Source organism: Podarcis muralis, chromosome 4, assembly GCF_964188315.1.
Source record: "Podarcis muralis chromosome 4, rPodMur119.hap1.1, whole genome shotgun sequence".
In the NCBI taxonomy this organism is placed as follows: domain Eukaryota; kingdom Metazoa; phylum Chordata; class Lepidosauria; order Squamata; family Lacertidae; genus Podarcis; species Podarcis muralis.
The window spans coordinates 33,435,836-33,455,563 of NC_135658.1; the positions used below are offsets into that span (position 1 = coordinate 33,435,836).

The 19,728-nt window shown below is 40.1% G+C and overlaps 1 protein-coding gene across 1 annotated transcript; it reads left to right on the forward strand.

Moving 5' to 3' along the window:
• Positions 1-4,383: 4,383 nt before the first annotated feature.
• DRD3 (dopamine receptor D3) lies at positions 4,384-18,154 on the forward strand. Its single transcript, XM_028726552.2, has 6 exons — positions 4,384-4,744; positions 13,338-13,450; positions 14,872-15,014; positions 15,339-15,529; positions 17,148-17,490; positions 17,958-18,154. The coding sequence occupies exons 1-6, from the start codon at positions 4,385-4,387 to the stop codon at positions 18,152-18,154; spliced, it is 1,347 nt and encodes a 448-aa protein (XP_028582385.2). The 5' UTR covers position 4,384.
• Positions 18,155-19,728: the final 1,574 nt, after the last annotated feature.

Below are 19,728 nucleotides of genomic sequence, written 5' to 3' on the forward strand. Positions count from 1 at the left end.
TCCCCTCCACCTCTTTCCCCCTATTCTTCCTAATATCTCAACAAATGAAACCAATATTATTATTTTTTTAAGTTACATGGGGGGAGAATATGAGAGAGAGAGACATTGCACATACCTTTGTAAATCAAGAAAATCTTTAATAAAAATACATTTAAAAAATGAAAGAAATGATCTCTGAAATAAAGCTCCATAAACCTGCACACATCAGCCCACATTTTTCTCTCTCTAAGGAAGGATTTTCCCCCAAACCACAAGCATTGCTACGATCATGCTGAGTTGTTTTGTCTCTTTAACCTCCCCAAAGAAAATTCCTGCCTTCCTTAAGTTTCATCAAGCAAAAGGCTTGGCTTTGAGGGATGCATTATTCAAGCTCTTCTTCAATGCCCATATGGGCAACCCCTAGCCTAGAATATCTCAACACCCTGTCCTTAGGCCTTCTGCCCAGGGGACATCATATAAAAATAAGCTGTATTTTTATTTATTTATAAATAAATATTTATATACCACTGTATCATAAAAATATATCACAGGTGGTTACAGCAGTATAAAAACATAAAACCAAACAATAAAATCACAAAATGTTAAAAGCATGTTAAAAACAAAAAGAAATTAAAAGCAGGCATCAGTAGAACATTATGGGGGAAGTACTCTTAACTGCCTGCATAACCCTGGCAGTATAGAAAAGTTTTCAGCAGGTGTTTAAAAGTTGGCACAGAAGGTGCCCACTGAATTTCCATTGGAAGGGTGTTCCACAGGACCAGGCCTATGACACTAAAGGTTTGATTTCTTATTGTTGTCAAACGAGCCTCACCAACTGGGACAAAGGATTCTAGTTCAATTATATTCTATGTTGCCAAGAGGAAATATATCAAATTACCTCTAATTATCCCCAGAACAGGGACTAGACAGGCACAAGCAGGTTAAGCTTCCTTCACGCTCTGAAGTCCATGTGTATCATTCATGCCCTGGAGGGATAAATTGTGAGAAAGGGATTCATTGGCTTGTATCTTGAGATTGCCCAGAAAAAAGGCCAAATAGCATTGCCACAGTAGTCTTACTCATACAGTAAAAGCAGAGGCTCAACTTGCTATATCTGAAAAGTATCTGCTTGATAGTGGGTTGACAGTAACATCTTTGCCTGGTGCCTAAAAGGTGATAATGATGGTGCCAGTGAGAGCACTCCACAGTCAGGGAGTCACCACTGCGAAGGCCCAACACAAAGAAAGGCACCAGAGGATAGACTCTGGGGCCAGGTAGGTTTGTGCAGAGAGAGGCAGTCCATAAGATACTTGTGTCCTGAGGCAACTAAGGCTATACAGGTCAAAATCAGGAATTTGACTGAGCCCAGAAATGACTCGGCAGGCAATGCAGTCAGGCCAGGATTAATATTATACGATCAGAACTTCTACTTCCCATCTGCACTCTGGCCACCGAATTCTGCACCAGCTGCAGTTACCAAACTGCCTTCAAAGGCAGACCCATGTTAGAAGGTAAGACCCCGAGGTGGTTATCACCAGCGGAGGCCAAGGTCCGAAAAAGACCCAATATGGAGGCTGGCTGGCAGAAATATTGGGAAATAATAGAAAAAATTGGAGACAACTGGAGGCTGCAGAGCTTTGAAAAAATAAAGAATAGGGTGCAAGATTGGTTTCATTATGCTCAAATTCAAGAGGTTTTTAAGTTGGACAAAAAAATAGGATTCTAGGTGGAAAAATCGAAATTAGAGACAGAACTGTTAGAACCCAAGACTAAGGTACTTTCGAGAATGTATAACTTGCTGCTTAAATGGAACACTCAGGATGAGACAGTTAAATCAGCCATGATAAAATGGGCTCAGGATATTGGGCACAACATTATGTTTGAAGACTGGGAAAGGTTATGGACCACTGGAATGGAATTCACAGTATGTAATGCCCTGAAGGAAAATATTATGAAAATGATATATAGGTGGTACATGACCCCAGTCAAGCTTGCAAAAATATATCACCTGTCTGATAATAAATGCTGGAAATGTAAGGGGGCTGAAGGGACATTCTTTCACCTCTGGTGGACTTGTCCAAAAGTGAAGGCCTTCTGGGAAATGATCTATAATGAGTTTAAAAAGGTGTTTAAGTACACCTTCCCTAAGAAACCAGAGGCCTTCCTCCTGGGCATTGTTGATCAAAAGGTGTTAAAGAAGGACAGAACCTTTTTTATGTATGCAACTACAGCAGCAAGAATACTCATTGCAAAATACTGGAAGATACAAGATCTTCCCACACTGGAAGAGTGGCAGACGCAATTGATGGACTATATGGAACTGGCTGAAATGACGGGCAGAATCCGAGATTTGGGAGAAGAAAAAATGGAAGAGGACTGGAAAAAATTTAAAGACTATTTACAAAAACACTATAAGTTGTATGAATGTTAAGAATTTGCATGATTTGGAAATTTTAGCTTCAGCAACTAGATTTGGTGGACAGGAAACTAAGTCATAAGTAAGAAAAGGCTGAAACTTAAAGTTATACTATGTTTATTTTAAGGTATAAGTAATTGATGAAAAATACTTTAAACTTAGAAGTATAATATTTGAAAGATACAAGTAAGGTATGAAACAAGGTAATAATTTGCTGATATGTTTTTTTGTAAAGAACGCAGGGTGAGGGAGATGTGGGGAAGTCCAGTTGGTAAGGTAAAAATGTTTTTGAAAGTTGGATTTTTTCTTTTTACTTTCTTTGTTTCTTTTCTTTTCTTTTATGTTGTTATATTTCTGACTTTGTATTTGAAAATGTAATAAAAAATATTTAAAAAAACAAAACAAAGGCAGACCCATGTATAATGCATTGCAGTAATCTAATGGAGTTGCAGCTGAATTACATACGCACTCAGAAAGTCAGCATTTTGCAATGGCTGTGGGTTCTACTGGGATACATGTATTCTGTATTGGACTCTGTATGGATCCAACTCATGTCCCACATTGTCACGCTAGACATACCCCAAGGCTTTCATGTACATCACTGATATCATCACTGGTGCAGTAAAGACCAGATACCCTTCTGGATTACCACAAAAAGTAACAAGAATGGCCAAATCTGCACGTTGCATGCTGCACAGTGCAGATAGGCCCCTGGACTAGTGTTATATAGCCAAGAGACTCAATGTAATGACCCAATTTCAGCCGATGCTCATCATAAAAGTTCTATGGAATTCTGATGCAAAGTTCCAGAGAGGCCGTCTATTTTGTGGAATTGTCTTGAGACGGAATCACTAAGAATAGCATCAGTACCTCTGGAAAAGTCATATCAAAGCTAAATGGAGCATAATAGGTTTCAGAGAACCATCAGAGGTTGATTGGGAATGAGAGACTTTGAACACCCTGCAGTGAACCTCCTGCTGTATTCCACTTTGGACTAGGATTGTATCAGGCAAGTTCAATGGTGCAGGAACTGTGCCTCTTTCTCTACTTGGAAACTACTCAGCACTGTGTAGGAATGCTAATAATCAAGTAGATTTTTGTCAGAACTTTAAATTTAAATTCCCTCAAGAAAAAGCAGCAAGTAGTCGATTTTAATTGTAGTTCAGTCCGGAACTAAGTTTGACTTTATGGGACCCAGCCCAGTAAAGGAGACTGGTTTCTCAGCAAATCATTGTTGGGAATGAACAGCTAATGAGGAACCTGTGACAGTTTTTGCTAAAGCAAAGGTGATAACATCACCCATATCAATCTTAATGCCCACAGATTAATTTTTCAATGTGAATTCCACATGTTTTTTTCAGGAAGATCAGGTTCCTCACATTATACCACTGCATGGCATTGAAAGGTAGTTGTATGAAAAATTGTACAGTTGCCCAGGGCACTGATCTCCAGTGGGCACTGAGCAACCTGATGGACTCCCTAAGTAAATATCCCATGGCCAGTTATAACATTGCCAGCAACTGTTTGCTCCAGGCCTCAGAGTTTGTACCAAAGAAAGGAGCAAAAATGGTTAATCTACTGTGTGCTTTCACCTTCTCCAATTTCTCACATGATCACTTGGGTGTGATGGTGATTGTGCTTCTTTGTGGCTGGTATGTGAAAAGTACATCTGGGGTGGTAAGACACACTGAAAATACAATCTGCACAGGAATGTTGGTGTTGAATGTGGCCACCCTTTTTCCATTTCCTTTGTATTGGGTGGATGTTAGAGAAAGGAAGAGTGGGAACTCAAAAAGCAAAATACTTTGTAACCTAGTGAGTACAGAACCATAACTTTCATCTAAAGCACCCCAATGCTTTTCCTGGCACTATTAAACAACTTTCATTTCCCCCCAGATTGTATTTCATTGGCATTGAGCAATCTTACAAATGAATGACTGTTGTAGGGTTTCACTCATAGTGGCATAATTTGGCCAGTGATATGAAAATATGAACAGATTCTCTGTTCTTGGTGCACCACACCAATGTTCATCCAGTGTCTTTCTTTTTCAGATCTTCCATCCCATGATGACACCCTTCAGCAGAATCACTAGCAATCCCAATTCTACAGTATCAGCCCCATACTGGCAGGATAACTCCACAGAACCTGGATCACCACAGTCTCATGCCTACTATGCCCTCTGGTACTGCATCTTGATCTTGGCCATCGTTTTTGGGAATGTCCTAGTTTGCCTGGCAGTGTTGAGGGAACGTAGCCTGCAAACCACCACCAACTACCTTGTGGTGAGCCTGGCAGTAGCAGACCTGCTTGTGGCCACTTTGGTGATGCCATGGGTAGTATACCTAGAGGTCAGTATACTTTAGGCTGCCAGCCCTATGGCTTTTCTTTTCTTTTTTAGTATTTGTGCATGATTAATATACTCTCAAATTTTGTCATCCATTTAGAACTATACAAAACAGTAAACATCCAAAGCTATGGTCTATATCAGGGGTCAGCAAACGTTTTCAGCAGGGGGGCGGTCCACTGTCCCTCAGACCTTGTGGGAGGCCAGACTATTTTTTTTTGGGGGGGGGGGTGGAATGAACGATTTCCTATTCACCACAAATAACCCAGAGATGCATTTTAAATAAAAGGACACATTCTACTCATGTAAAAACATGCTGATTCCCGGACCGTCAACAGGCCGAATTTAGAAGGCGGTTGGACCAGCCCCTGAGCCTTAGTTTGCCTACCCATGGTCTATACTGTTTCTTCCTCCATCCTTAAATTGTGCAATTATTGTATTATTCTGCAAGTTATCACATAGGCTCAAACTGATCCAACAAAGAGGGCTCTGGGACCTAACTTGATGATACATTGAACTGGTAAATTACCAGAAAAGGTGGACATTCAGTTATGGACAGGTCACTGTTTCAACCCAAGTACCTTACGTATTTTACAAAAACAGCATGAGGAACCTCTTTGTTGCACACATGTGATGGACTCCGAGTGTTATCTGCTTCTTCTAGTTTTATAACTAAATCATAAAAGAAAAATGTAACCCAGGTCTTGCGGAAAAAGTGAATAACAGAGGAGTATCAATTGTTAGTACTGCTAAGCACAAATATCCATGTGCATTTTCATGTCTATGCATTGTTGGTGTAGAAACATATAATTTTAACAGAGTTGAGTTTACAAACTTTTAACTGTTTATTAATGAACACTTTCTTTAAATAGATACCAATAGTCCCATCCTGTCCACAGATCTGGAATTATATGATCCAAGAAGGGGACAGAAAATACTAATAAAGAAACAATCTGAACAGAAGCACCACCTACACTGCAATCTCAGTGCTCACAGACATTCTGTGCAATAAAATAATTCAGATATTTTGTTGCTGCACTGCTTCTTGCTAGCTGATTTTAAGATGGGTTTTTAATTAATTTTAGAAGCTAAGGTGACATAAATAAATAAATAACACACATATGCCACACGTACCACAGAGCTGTTGCCCTCCCACAGTGCAGACTTTTCTGCACTTGGAAAAACAGTTCCTCTTACAAATATATGCCTCAACACATCACTTGCATTTATGGGACTGGGGTGACAGAATTATGCTTTGGATGACAAAGGCAAGAACACCCAGCTGGAATACTGATGTTCCTTCTTGAAAGGTGTATTTGACATCACTTGTCCACATGCCCTTGATGAAAATGTCTTCAGCTAATTGCCAATAGCTTTTCTCCAGACCATGAATTTTCCAGCCCATTAAGTAGCACATTCTGCCCTAGAATCCAAGAGAATAGTACCCATGCGTTAATATATGTGGCTGACAAGGGATGGAGATGGAGAGTATTTGTCCAGAGGACTCAGGGTCGTAAGACAATAGTTAAAACAGTGAACCATGCAGTTTTGCCATGTTATCCGCACCTGCAATACTCACGTAATAAATCTGATTTGTTTTAAGAATACTCCTAATTAGTCCATTTTAAGTAGGGGTGAATAACGGTTAAGGATCTCGGATGACAACCATGCTTGGCTGCACCTACAAAAAGGAAGCATTTCATATAGCAATCCGTAGAACGCTTCTGGGGGCAGTCAAGGTGTCAAATGGTCTGCCAGTTGTCCCAGATGAGATAATAATATTGCTGTGGGATTCATCACTTAAAAAATAAAATAAAAACCTATCATGGCTGTAAGAATAACCTTTCTGTAATTTATCTCATGGAATAAATGCCACTCTTTCAAATATGGCATATATAACAAATCTCGTGTTTCAAAGCTAAAAGAAAGTTGATTAAGCCAAACTTCCTATCAATTAAGTGTTCAAGGGTCCCAACTAATTCTATGTATCTGCTAGTTCTGCTGTGAATGACTCAAACCCGGTTAAAGGTAAAGGTAAAGGGACCCCTGACCATTAGGTCCAGTCATGGCTGACTCTGGGGTTGCGGCGCTCATCTTGCTTTATTGGCCGAGGGAGCTGGCATACAGCTTCCAGGTCATGTGGCCAGCATGACTAAGCTGCTTCTGGCAAACCAGAGCAGCACATGGAAACGCTGTTTACCTTCCCGCCGGAGGTACCTTACCTATTTATCTACTTGCACTTTGACATGCTTTCAAACTGCTAGGTGGGCAGGAGCAGGGACCGAGCAACGGGAGCTCACCCCGTCATGGGGATTCGAACTGCCAACCTTCTGATCAGCAAGTCCTAGGCTCTGTGGTTTAACCCACAGTGCCACCCGCGTCCCTATAAAACCTGGTTACTGGTATGCATTTTCCTAAATGTGGTAGAGGCTAAAAATGAAAAGGGCTGACATACATTTGAATTAAGCTAACTGTTTTTTTTTAATATGTTACTTTGTTGAGCTACTAAGACCTAATCACAGGCCTTCCTTGCTTTTAACACTATGGATGTCAGGCAGCAATCCACTTTGGATTCTTCACCAACATGTGCCTTTCCCACAGATTTTATCCTTAGTACACCTAATGAGGTTGGTTTCTTATGCAGCCTGAGGAAATATCTATATGACCAACATAACCCAGGATATGGAACTATTTGTCCCTGCAAATAGTTATGTTTCAACCAACCAGCACAACACCATTTCCATAGGTGCCTACCATACCTCTAGGCAATACATCTCTGACAATGCAGAGCTGAAAACAAATGGAGGCAAACAAATTAAGTGGATTTCCATTTACTACTGCTGCACAATGGTTTGGAGCTTCTATCATCTGGCAATATCACTCTTCACTCAGTAACAGATCAAGCATTTCTCTTTTCAATGATGCACTGACTAATTGCTTTCTGAAGAGATTTAGGTAGAGTGCTCAGTCCATTAAAAGTATCTGTTTTAGGAAGATATAGCTGAATGCCTTGGGATACAATCCTAAACACACTTTCATGGAAGTAAATTCCATTAAAATAATTATATATAATGAAGGCAAAAATAGCTGAGATAATGAAAAAATCAATTAGGTCTCTAATCTGATTTTCAGCTGTCAGTAATTGTATTGGCTTCAGTGGAATTGCTGAAACCTGCATTGATGTAAATAAGAATGGATTTCTGCCCATTCTTTTAAAATCTGGTGGGTTCCTTCTTTATGCTTGCATTCTTCATTTGTGTATTCATTGCACTATATCACACACTTCCTTCAAGGAACTCATAATGGCTCTACCCTCTTCTTTTCACCACAACTCTGTGAAGTTTGTTAAGACAAGAGAGATAGTGACTGGCCTATAGCTATTCAACAAACTTCATGGCTGAAAGGGATTTAAACCTGGGTCCCCCACCTTTAGTCTCACCCTAACCACTATGTTGTTGTTGTTGTTTAGTCGTGTCCGACTCTTTGTGACCCCATGGACCAGAGCACGCCAGGCACTCGTCTTCCACTGCCTCCCACAGTTTGGTCAAACTCATTTTAGTAGCTACGAGAACACTGTCTAACCATCTCGTTCTCTGTCGTCCCCTTCTCCTTGTGCCCTCCATCTTTCCCAACATCAGGGTCTTTTCCAGGGAGTCTTCTCTTTTCATGAGGTGGCCAAAGTATTGGAGCCTCAGCTTCAAGATCTGTCCTTCCAGTGAGCACTCAGGGCTGATTTCCTTAAGGATGAATAGGTTTGATCTTCTTGCAGTCCATGGGACTCTCTAGAGTCTCCTCCAGCGCCATAATTCAAAAGCATCAATTCTTCGGCAATCAGCCTTCTTTATGGTCCAGCTCTCACTTCCATACATCACTACTGGGAAAACCATAGCTTTTACTATACAGGCCTTTGTTGGCAAGGTTGCATTCACTGTAATATGAACAGGCTACCCTCAGACAGAGATGCCTCTATCTACCAGTTACCTGGAAATGCAAGTGGGCAGAATGTTATCATGCTTAGGTCCCGCTTGAAGGTCTGCTGTAGGCATTTGCTTGGCAGGATGGTGGGGTCAATGGGCCTTTGATCTGATCTAGCAGGGCTCTTCTCGTAGTCTTAGGCCATTCAGGGAAAATAGATGGACACTGCCTCTCAATGTTTCAGATGACAGGTGACTAATTCTCAGGAACACCTATATTTCTGTTCTACCTATGTCGCTTTCTGTTACAAGCAGTAGACAGCACAATCCTATAAATGTCTACTCGAAGTAAGTTTCATTGAGTTCGGTGGAGCCAGTTGGTAAGCATCCATCTGTCTCAGGAGACAATGGAGGAATGTGCCTTTTTTTTTTTTTGGAGGGGGGAATCAAACTGTTAAGAGACTTACAGTGCTTGCTGTGGCTGTAGAGACCAATATGGGAGAGACATCCTTTCTTGCAGCCGGGACAGATGAAGGCGCCCAGTTGCACCATGATGTTTCTTTTCTCTACAGTCGTCCCAGTGGTCATTCCTCCTCTGGTCACTATTGCAGACACTACTGTGGATACTCAATGGAGCTTACTCCCAGGTTAATGGGTATAAGATTGCAGCCTAAATAGATTTATGCATTAGCTGTGTATTTTGAAGGTGTGTATCTTTTTGTGGCAACAAAATTAGATTATTTGCAAAAATTAAAATTAGATTATTTACATTTAAGCTTTTCAGATAATCCCACCTTGCACACAAATTGGCTGAATTTAAAATACAGCTCTTGCATGACAGATTCTAATGTAGTGCTTTTGAATAAGTGTTCCGAAAGACCAACTTATGCAGTAGATTCAAAATGTTTTATTAGAAATTGGTGTTTTTTTTAAAGTTTGGTTTTAATTGCTTTTGATGGCATTTTTTCTTCATTTTAACATGTTTCATTTATTATTTGACTGAATGTTATACATTTAGTGTCCTAGAAGTAGAGGTGTGCACACAAGAGACTAAATAGTAGCATTTGCCTATCAAATGCTGTTTGGATGCCAAAAAAAAAAAAAAAGGAAAAAAAAAGAGGAGTCTGGACTTTTGTTGTATATATATCAAAACAGGAAATTTCAGACCTTTTATGTGCATCTGCAACAAATCTCTGCCTAATAACAGCCTTGTGCCTCTCTGTTGGAAAGTGTGCATGAAACAGAACAATAATGAATAATGATGAGTAAATCAAACCTAGGGCTATAGAATTATGAAGGGCAGCTGAACAGATGCTGCCTGTTCAGCCACTCATTAGCATTTAGTGTTTTTATTACTATTGAAAATCAGTAACAGGCAGAGTGATCTCTCATTTTGGCACTTCCACAGACCTTAAAGCAAGCACAAATCCCATGGTTTTTACTAGCATTTTGTAGTTTAAATTGCCTTTAATTAGGTCTTTTCTCAGCTCAGGAACACTCTTTCGGTCTGAGTGCTGCATGCTGAATGGCTTCTCATGCACAATACTGAGGTAAATATCACCATGATCTAGAAGCCTTTTCAGTGGTATCCTCTCTCACAGCTTCCAACTTCACAGGGCAGATAGCGTATTTAAGAGGCAAGAGAAGGCCAGCACCCTGCCAGCCTTATTCAAAAGATTTATATCCTGCCTTTCAGGACAGGTGTCCTCATAAATATAGCCTTATATCACATAAAATCATTTATGTGAGTCTACCATTACACCCCTTTAAAATGAGCAGCAAAAATGTCAGTAAGACACAGCAATTAATGAAAAAAGTGGATTGAAATAAAAGCATCTGAGAAAGGGACCATCCATATTTCATGGTGGGTTAATGGGAAATTAAGAGTGGTCTTCCTTTGTGAAGTTTCTCAGGAAGGAAGGAAGGAAGGAAGGAAGGAAGGAAGGAAGGAAGGAAGGAAGGAAATCAGCAACCCAAGAAAATGACAAGTTTGTGAAGCTAGCAATACCAAATAACTACTTGGGGCGCAAAGAGAGTGGGAAGAATTTACAGAGCCCACCTTGATAGAGTGCATAGTCATATATATAGCATAAGAAGAATGCAAGGAAGTGATCTCTAAGTAGACTATGCTTTTATGACACCTTTGGTGTAAAATAATCATTTGACTTGAGGCCTACCAGAATCTATCATGGCTGCTTGACTAGGCCTGGCTTGTTGAAGGGGAGTACGGATGCTAAATAAAACCTGTTGGAACTTATGCAGAAACACATGAAGTCAATTTCTAAATATTATGCAGTACATGGCCGGCAAGAACAGGCAGAGGTATTTTCCCTTGCTCCCTCATACAGCCCACAGCAGACCAGAGAACAACTGTGGTTTAGAGGTTTCATACAGCATTGATAATTTCATATATTTAATATGGGTTTGCTTGCTTTTTTGAGGTATGTTTACCCTGTCATGCCGCAGGGCGGCTAACAATAAAACAAATTAAAATGCAATAAAAACTACTAAGAAACTGTGGCAGTGGCCCAAAGGGCCACAATAAATGTGATAATGTATACCCCTGTAAATCCTTGAGTGTGCTTCTAATAGAGAAGTTATGGTAGCCTGTTACTTTATGAAACTGATGATTTTGCAAGTTGCCCCCCCCAAAAAAAATAATTGGGGCAGAAATACAGCTAATATGTGAATCACAAAGATACAGCTCAAAGCTAGAACATAAGTTGCTACATGGCGCAAATGGCTACACATAACACAAGTTCCCAACATGCACACTAACAAAATGTAACAGAACACAGTGGGAATCAGAACTTAATCAGCAGACACCTGAAGGCAGCCCTGTTTAGGGAAGTTTTTAATGTGTGACATTTTAATGTATTTTTAATCTTTGTTGGAAGCCGCCTAGAGTGGCTGGGGAAACCCAGCTAGATGGGTGGGGTACAAATAATTATTATTATTATTATTATTAAATTGCCAGTGCTTATTGTGCATGTGTTTTAAACATGAAAAGAGGTAATGATGTATATGATTGGTGAAAATTGAAATGCTTTGTTTGAAATTTTATAAATACTGCTGCCTGAACCACCAGGCAGGGTTGCAGTTTTGCGGAACGATCCGACAACATTGGACTCCTAACTCCTCACGTTTCTGAGTTTTATTGACGTAAACTCAAGAGATAAGCTATTTTCTGGCTTACAACAAAACAATAAAACAGATGATGAGAAACCACAATAAAAACGAAAAGACAAACAACTCAATTAAAAATAATAGCAGATCAGGCAATTAAAAGGAGACAGATATCATAAAAAGCCATTAAGCCTGGGAGAACAGCATGGCCTTTATCCATTGTCTAAAAGTTGGTGAAGAAGGCACCAGACTTTTTATTCTATTTTTAAAAAAACTATTGATATCCCACTTTTTTAAAGATCTCAAGGTGGATAACAAAAATTCAGCAAAATAGCCAATGCAAAATGAACCATAAAAGTACACATGAAAACAATTCACAATGCTTGCTTGAGCAGCCATACTTTTAATGAAAGGTTACCAACATAGGAGCTAGCCAAATATCACGGAGCAGGGAATTTAAAAGCCAGGATGCAACCATAGACAAGAAGGCCTGGCCTCACATTTCCATGGGGGATCAAGTTCCAATGGTGGGACATTGAGGAAAGCCTCCATGGCTAATTAATTCTCAGGCAGCCTGTGCAAAAAAATTTTTTAAAAAATACTGGCCTAATAAGTTCTCTGGTTCCAAATATATCCAGGGACCGAGTTCCACTGTTTGGGTGCCACTGCTGAAGAGGCCTTCTTTTCAGTATCCTTTCAGAGCCCAGGAGCTGGGGGAAAACAACAACAAAAGCCTCCAGAACAGATCTTAATTGGTGGGCAGGTTCATGAGGGAAAATATGGTCTTTTAGATACCCAGGTCATGGTAATTTAACGACCAATACCACAACTTGAATTGTGCCCCAAAACAAACTGACAACCTGTGAAGTTTTAGGGGGTTTTTGGATTAGCATTACATGCTCTCTGTAGTTGGCCCCATGTAATTAATCTAGCTGCTGTATTTTGCACCAGTTTCAGTTCTTGAACATTTTTGAGATGCAGTTCCACATGCAATGTATTACAGTAACGTAGACTGGGTAAATAGACCATGAATAATTGAACGAACGCAGTGGCTGAATCAGCTAAATTTTACCTCTCCGTGCACTGCAGCCTCAATGAAAATAGGTTTCCTGCCCCTACTATTAAGCAAGGGAGGGAGCTGGGGCAGGCGGGAAGACTGGCAAAGTTCCTAATGGCACATTTAGTGTCATGTCTAGTTTAACCCTGGGTGTTGATTTCCCTGGACCTGCAAGGATGAACTTGAATGATTATTTGCAGGGTTTGATGCTTCAGTTCTTTTGTGATGGAATTAAATATATATATATATCCTGGTGAACCTAGTTAACATATCCCCACGTTCATTCCCCCACTTTCAAGATTTGTGTCTAGAGCAGCATTTACTTCTCAAAGGCAGGACTAACTGTAAGAGGATATATGGGTTGAAATCCTAGGAGCCAAACAGCTTTCCTCTATGAACTAGTCCATATAAAACAATTCTACAATTATAATGGGAAGGAGCAACTGCAGTGCGTTAATATTCAGTGCAATGCAATAGTGACATTTGTGGTTGATATTTAGGTGATGGGAGGAGTCTGGAATTTCAGCCGTGTTTGCTGTGACATATTTGTTACTATGGACGTGATGATGTGCACAGCCAGCATTTTAAATCTCTGTGCTATCAGCATTGACAGGTAAGAACAAAAGACCACAACAGTAAGCTGTGGTAGAAATGGGAAATTCTCAGGTGGGCTAAGACGGAGAAGTGGGTTGAATTTTATGTTAGGGATTTGTGCAGAAAAACAATTGTGCCACATATGTGCGTGCCACGTAATATGTCAGAGAATTGTGCCACATATGATAGTGGTTATGTATGTGTCAGACATTAGATTCCCAATCTGTGTCTTTGTTAGCAAAGTAAACTCGGGGAATCATTTGAGTATCGATAAAGTTAAGCAGATGTGATAGCAAACTATGGCCTGGTTCGTACATCATGGTAAGCCATGGCATATCAGGACCGTGCAAACGTGCTGGATGAATCCCAGAGTTCCCTCTCCTTAAGCACAATCTGTACCCAGCATCCCTCCCCAGCTTGGACAACACCCTAAAAACCTTGACTTATCTGTCATGTCATGCTGTGCTGAAAAGACAGTGGGTGCAAGCTCATCTCTGGGAGCTAACAATTTCATGCAGTCCTGTTAACACATACCGGTAGCTTGGCTTAACATGATGTATGAATGAGGCCTATACATATGTTACATGCACACACATATAATAGCGCCTCAACCTTTTTTACACTCACTTAAATGGAGTGGGGAGGGGAACAAAAGATTTCTGCACGGGCCATTTTTATTCCACCCAGTCATGCATCTGAAACCCAGTGACAGCACCAGAAAAAGGGGTGGGGCACAGAAGGAGCAAAGTATATTTCAAGGGCGGGGGGCAATTGCATTCCATATGTTAAGATCTCTGAAAGAAAAATAACAGTATATGTTAATGACAGGAGTTCAGCAGTGTGAGGAGTGAGCTTCTTTCATGGGGGTGAACTTGCCCCCCCCCCCCACTGGTGCTGCCCATGCTGAAATCACACAAAGGAGGAAAACAGATGATTGTGATTTCGAGCAGGCAAATAGGAAAAGATTAATAATCTCTTTTCTAGACATTGTACCTTCACTCAAAATCACGGCCTTCTTAACAAAAAAGTCAGGGTTTTATTACACATGGTCACATCCTCTGACATGCGCGCACGCAGAAAGCATTGCTTGTAGAAATTTCTTGTCATGATTGGCTATGTCTTTGATTCGCTGCCTCTTCTTACCATTAACAGATACTGACTTACCTGACTCTTTTTTCCAATCTCTTTCCCACACTGCTTGCCTTTTTTCATCTCTGGCTATTAATACTGAATTGTTTTTCACTTTTCTCATCTTCCATTTTGCATCATTGTATTTATTCTGTTTTCCCATCTCTTCTTTTACTTTCTTCCACTTTGAATTCAACTTTGTCTTATCTTCCTCTGTTTCTGAATTTCCTTCCCTTCCCTTCCCTATACATTTCTTGTACAACAATTCCTCCGTCTTTATCACCCTTGCTTTGGAGTTGGTTCACTTTGCAGATACACTGCAGTGGTTATGCCTGTTCATTATCAGTACAGCACAGGGCCCAGCTCTTGCCGAAGAGTGTCCATTATGATAGCAGTGGTCTGGTTGTTGGCATTTGCTGTTTCGTGCCCTCTTCTCTTTGGCTTCAACACCACAGGTAAATACAGTAACAATACCTTGAAGCACAGGCTTTGTACACAAACATGGGGCCTCCTATGGCTTATGGCTTTAAGAACTCAGCTTCCCCTTTTCCCAAAAACAAAGTGGAAAAGCCATCTTACTTCTGTCAACTGTGGAAGATATTAAAATGGCTACTGGGAAAATGTTCAGCCTCCAAACTACATTTTTTAGATCTTACTAGTTTGTGGAAACAAAAACATATTGTATTTATTCTAAGAACCATACCTTTATTATGCACACACAAAAATATGTAGCATGAAAGTTACTCTACCTTCTCTTTTCTATGTGTCCTTTCACTCAGGTGATCCAAATATTTGTTCCATATCCAATCCCAACTTTGTTATCTACTCCTCTGTGGTGTCATTTTATCTTCCGTTTTTGGTGACCCTGCTGCTCTACATCCGGATTTATATGGTGCTGAGGCAGAGACAAAGGAAGCGAATCCTCTCCAGACAAAACAGCCACAGCGGTAAAACCTGCTACAAACAACAGGTATGACCCACAAACAAAAAGGCTTTATTTAGAAAGGGCCTTAACTGTCATATTCTATATAGTATGGCCTGTAGGGTTCTACTGGAGCCCAGAAGGGGTGAAATAGAAACAGCCCTATCGACTTGCAACAGGCCTATGTAGGCCTCATTTCTACACCTCCTGTGCCTCTTCCTCATATGGACTCTGCTCAGCTCCCATAAACTACTGCAGCTGTTGTTTCCTTGCAGCTGTTGTTAAGACTACAGCTCCCACCTGGAGGTACCACATGGGCTGATTTTGGCCTTCCGCAATGCATTCACTCTGCCTAACCTCATGTCCTACTTGTGGGCTTTCCATAGGCCTCTGGCAGGATACTAGCAAGCCTTTAGTCAGACCCAGAATCACTCTTTTCATGTTCTAAGAATTTCTTAATTTCTTCCTCTCTGGCTATTTGTTTTAGTCAGACTCACCCCTCAGTTGGAACTGATGCTTTTCCCCACCCCACCCTGCTCAGTGGGCAATAAGACATGGGCATCTCTGCTCAGAACAACTTTGCAGGGTTTTGAATATGCAAAGCCGATTTGAGCATAGCATTAGCAGAGGGGCAGCTGAAAGTGTTTACCAATCATGAGCAATGATGGATCTGTTGGTCTTCATATCAGCTATTTCCAGCTCTACTGGAATGATTCACTTATGTGGTAACAAGCACTAGTGAAATAAATTACCTGCCTTTGAACTGCTAATTTTATTAATTACTTTGGGAACAAGTATTTTATTTACTAGTTTCAGGTATCATAAGGTATCAAATAAGGTATCAAATATCTCTGTTGGGAACACAGAATGTCATCAGGACTGCTGCAGCAATTGCAACCTCGGGCAATAAAAGCTACAAGAGATGATGGGTCCACTTTAGTGGTTAGTTTTTGTTATGAATAAAGTTTCTAACCGCTAATTTCAGTGGAAACACACATTATTTAAAGCACGGGTATTTTAAATATCAGATATACTGCCCCTACCCTGAGGAAGAAATTACATATAAAATCTGCAACACTATGGGTTAAGTTAAATATGAGTTTTATACTAACTAGCAGCCAAATAGTGTGATAATAGAGGGTTTAGAGTGTCGAACTAGAGCTGAGGAAATTCAGATTTAAAATCCCACTCAGCCATGAAGCTCACTGGACAAACTTGGGCCAGTCACAATTTCTTGTATGTAACCTCACCAGGTTGTTTTGAGGATAAAATTGGGAAGGGGTCTGCTGCTTTGAGCTCTTTTGAGGAAAAAGCAAGACATAAATAAGGTTTTGTTTTTTATGCTATTTTTGTGTTTTTATATTGTAAACTGCCCTGTGATCTTCGGATTACACTTTGGTGTCAGAGAGAGAGAGAGAGAGAGAGAGAGAGAGAGAGAGAGAGAGATTTATAACAGGTCAGTGGAACCCTACAAGTTTTGCATAAGAAAGGTCCCAGGATCAGTCCCAGATAAGGCTGGGGAGAATTTCTGCCTGAAACCCTAGAGAGATGTTTCTAGTCAGTGTCAACAATATTATGCTAAAATGACCAGTGTTCTGGCTTGGTCTTAGGCAGCTCCCCATCTTTCTAAGTGGTTCCTGATTCTTGTTGGCCTCTTGTTTTTCAGCAACATACAGAAAGGAAAGCTTTGCACCAGAAGCTTCCCAGTGCACTCTTGTGTTGTTTGCAGCTAAAGAGTTCAGGCCAAAGGCTGCCTGCTGAAAAGAAGCCCCTGACGCCCACAGAACTGCAGCAATATTGCAGTTTCTGCCACGAAGTTTCCATCTCCAGTACAGGGGATAGAGAGGTTGTTGATCTAAAGGTGAGGACAAAAGTCAAGGAACAAAGTTTAGAAGTACGCAAACTCAACAATGGCAAAACAGCAACCTCTTTGAAGCTACCATCTCAGCAGCATCGGACAATACAGCTCAGAGAGAGGAAAGCCACACAAATGCTAGCTATTGTTCTTGGTAAGTACACATTTCTGCTCCTTTTTAAGAACAGGCTGTGCAAGAATGAGGACCCAACTAAATATTACACGGCAGACATATATAACAGGTTTGAGGTTTTGTTTTGTGTTTTAACAAAAGCAGCTGAAGCAGGCTACAAATCTGGTTGGAGGAACCACAGAGAGGAAGAGTGCTTTTAAAAAATTACACTTAAAAAGCTTGTTGTCTGCAGTTTCAATGTAAATCTACATTTTGCTTTAAAATATTTCTCTTCTACTTTCGGTCCTCCTTTATCATTATTTCTACATGGCTAAAGAGCTAAGAGACTCTCAAAGATGTTTCTTTAGTTATGTGTGAGGATGCCCTGAAAATAATGGAAAGAACTATGAATTGGCTCTCAGGTGGGCAGATTGAGCATGCTTTGTGTCCAGAGTTAAGCACTTTTGAGCCAAAGTGATGGTGATATCTCATTTTCTTTCTCATTCTAGGGACTTTCATAGTCTGCTGGCTGCCATTCTTTTTGACACACATACTGAATACTCATTGCAAAGCTTGCCACATCTCCCCAGAGTTGTACAGTGCTACCACATGGCTTGGATATGTCAACAGTGCCCTCAACCCTGTCATCTACACCACCTTCAACAATGAGTTCCGTAAAGCTTTCCTCAAGATCCTGAACTGCTGAAAACATGGAGAGCAACACAACATTACATACTATGTGGGTACTGCAGATAAACACACCTGAGTGGATTTTCTCAATCAACAGTGAGGAAAAAACAACATGAGACATACTTTTGCATTGTTTTTTCTTTAGCAGCTACTATGAGAAATACTTTTCACAATAGCAGAATCCATCTGTTCTGTGTTAGACACTGGTGCAGAAAGAACCATGAAATTGCTTTAAAGTTTTGCGTCAATGAGAAGCACACATTATGAGACTGTCTGAATAGTTCCAGGATGCAGCATTATTGTGTCTGCCTGTAGGACACTTTGAAAGGAAAAAACTGTATAACTCCTTCTGTCATAGATACCTCCAAGTAGCATATATTTGACTATGAACAGTTGGGAAGAGATTCCTATTAGGAGAGGTCAGGAGCAGGAACATCTGATGTGTTTGCACTCAGTGTTTGAAATATAGCACAGTCATTAGATGCACATAGCCAACTGTGACTTACAAAGCAAATGTGAGTTCACACAGTTCAAAAATTTGAGATCTGTGCACTACTATTTATCTAAACATGTCACACTGGCCAGTATAACACATGCAAGGATTCCTTGGAGTTAACTGGTTTCACCCACTGAAATAACAGCTAAAAAATTAAGTAATTATATTTCAGTACTATAAATAATTGAAATATATATAGTAGCTAATGCCAGACACAGTAAAAAGAACAGCTTTACCAACACACAACAAATAAAAAAATGTTCTAGATTTACGCTAATACATTAAAACGTCATTGTATATTCTTCGACTCTTTCCAACATTCACTTTACTTGGAAATAAGTCCAAGTTTTTCAGTGGTACTTCCAAGGATTAACATGTTTAATCGGAAGTATGTTTCACTGTGTTTGATAAGTCATGTAAACATGAATACGATTGCAGCCTCAAGATTTAAGGCTCTGGACAAATATCACAACACATTGTTTCCTTGTCTGAAAGGTGGCATATAAATATTTTAAAACACAGTATAAGTCTTAAAGATAGTTTTCATACAAAAGATTCAAAAATACAATATCAACAACTAACGAAGCTTCTAAAAACCTCTTCCAATGACATTAATAACACAACATTCATAAAACATCCAGTTCATGATGCGAAACAGGAATTCCACAAGACCACCATTTTCAGAAACAGATGGAAAAGAGATTTCCCAGTCAAAGAAGGTGCTATCCTATGTAAGCGTTTCAGAAAGATTAGAGCATGGCCGCATTCCGGATATTTGCTAGCCCATATGCTAGCGTTATATAGTTCCAATTGAAATGGAGTTTCCAGTTACTGTGACTTTCATTATATTGGTAGTAGTTTTCAGGTTGAAAACAGGTATGCTACATGTTTAGAGTTGTAGAGAAAAAGTGGTTTCAGGGAAACTGGCAAAGTATTCACCTTTTCAACAAAAGCTATTCTGTTGAGTGAAAACCTAGAAAGGTGGATTTATCCCACAAACACAAAATGTATGTGTTTCCATGAAAGTGCTCAGTGGATCTGCCGCAAAATTCAAAAAAAGTTTATGGCATTTGAGAAGCACAGATCTGATTTAA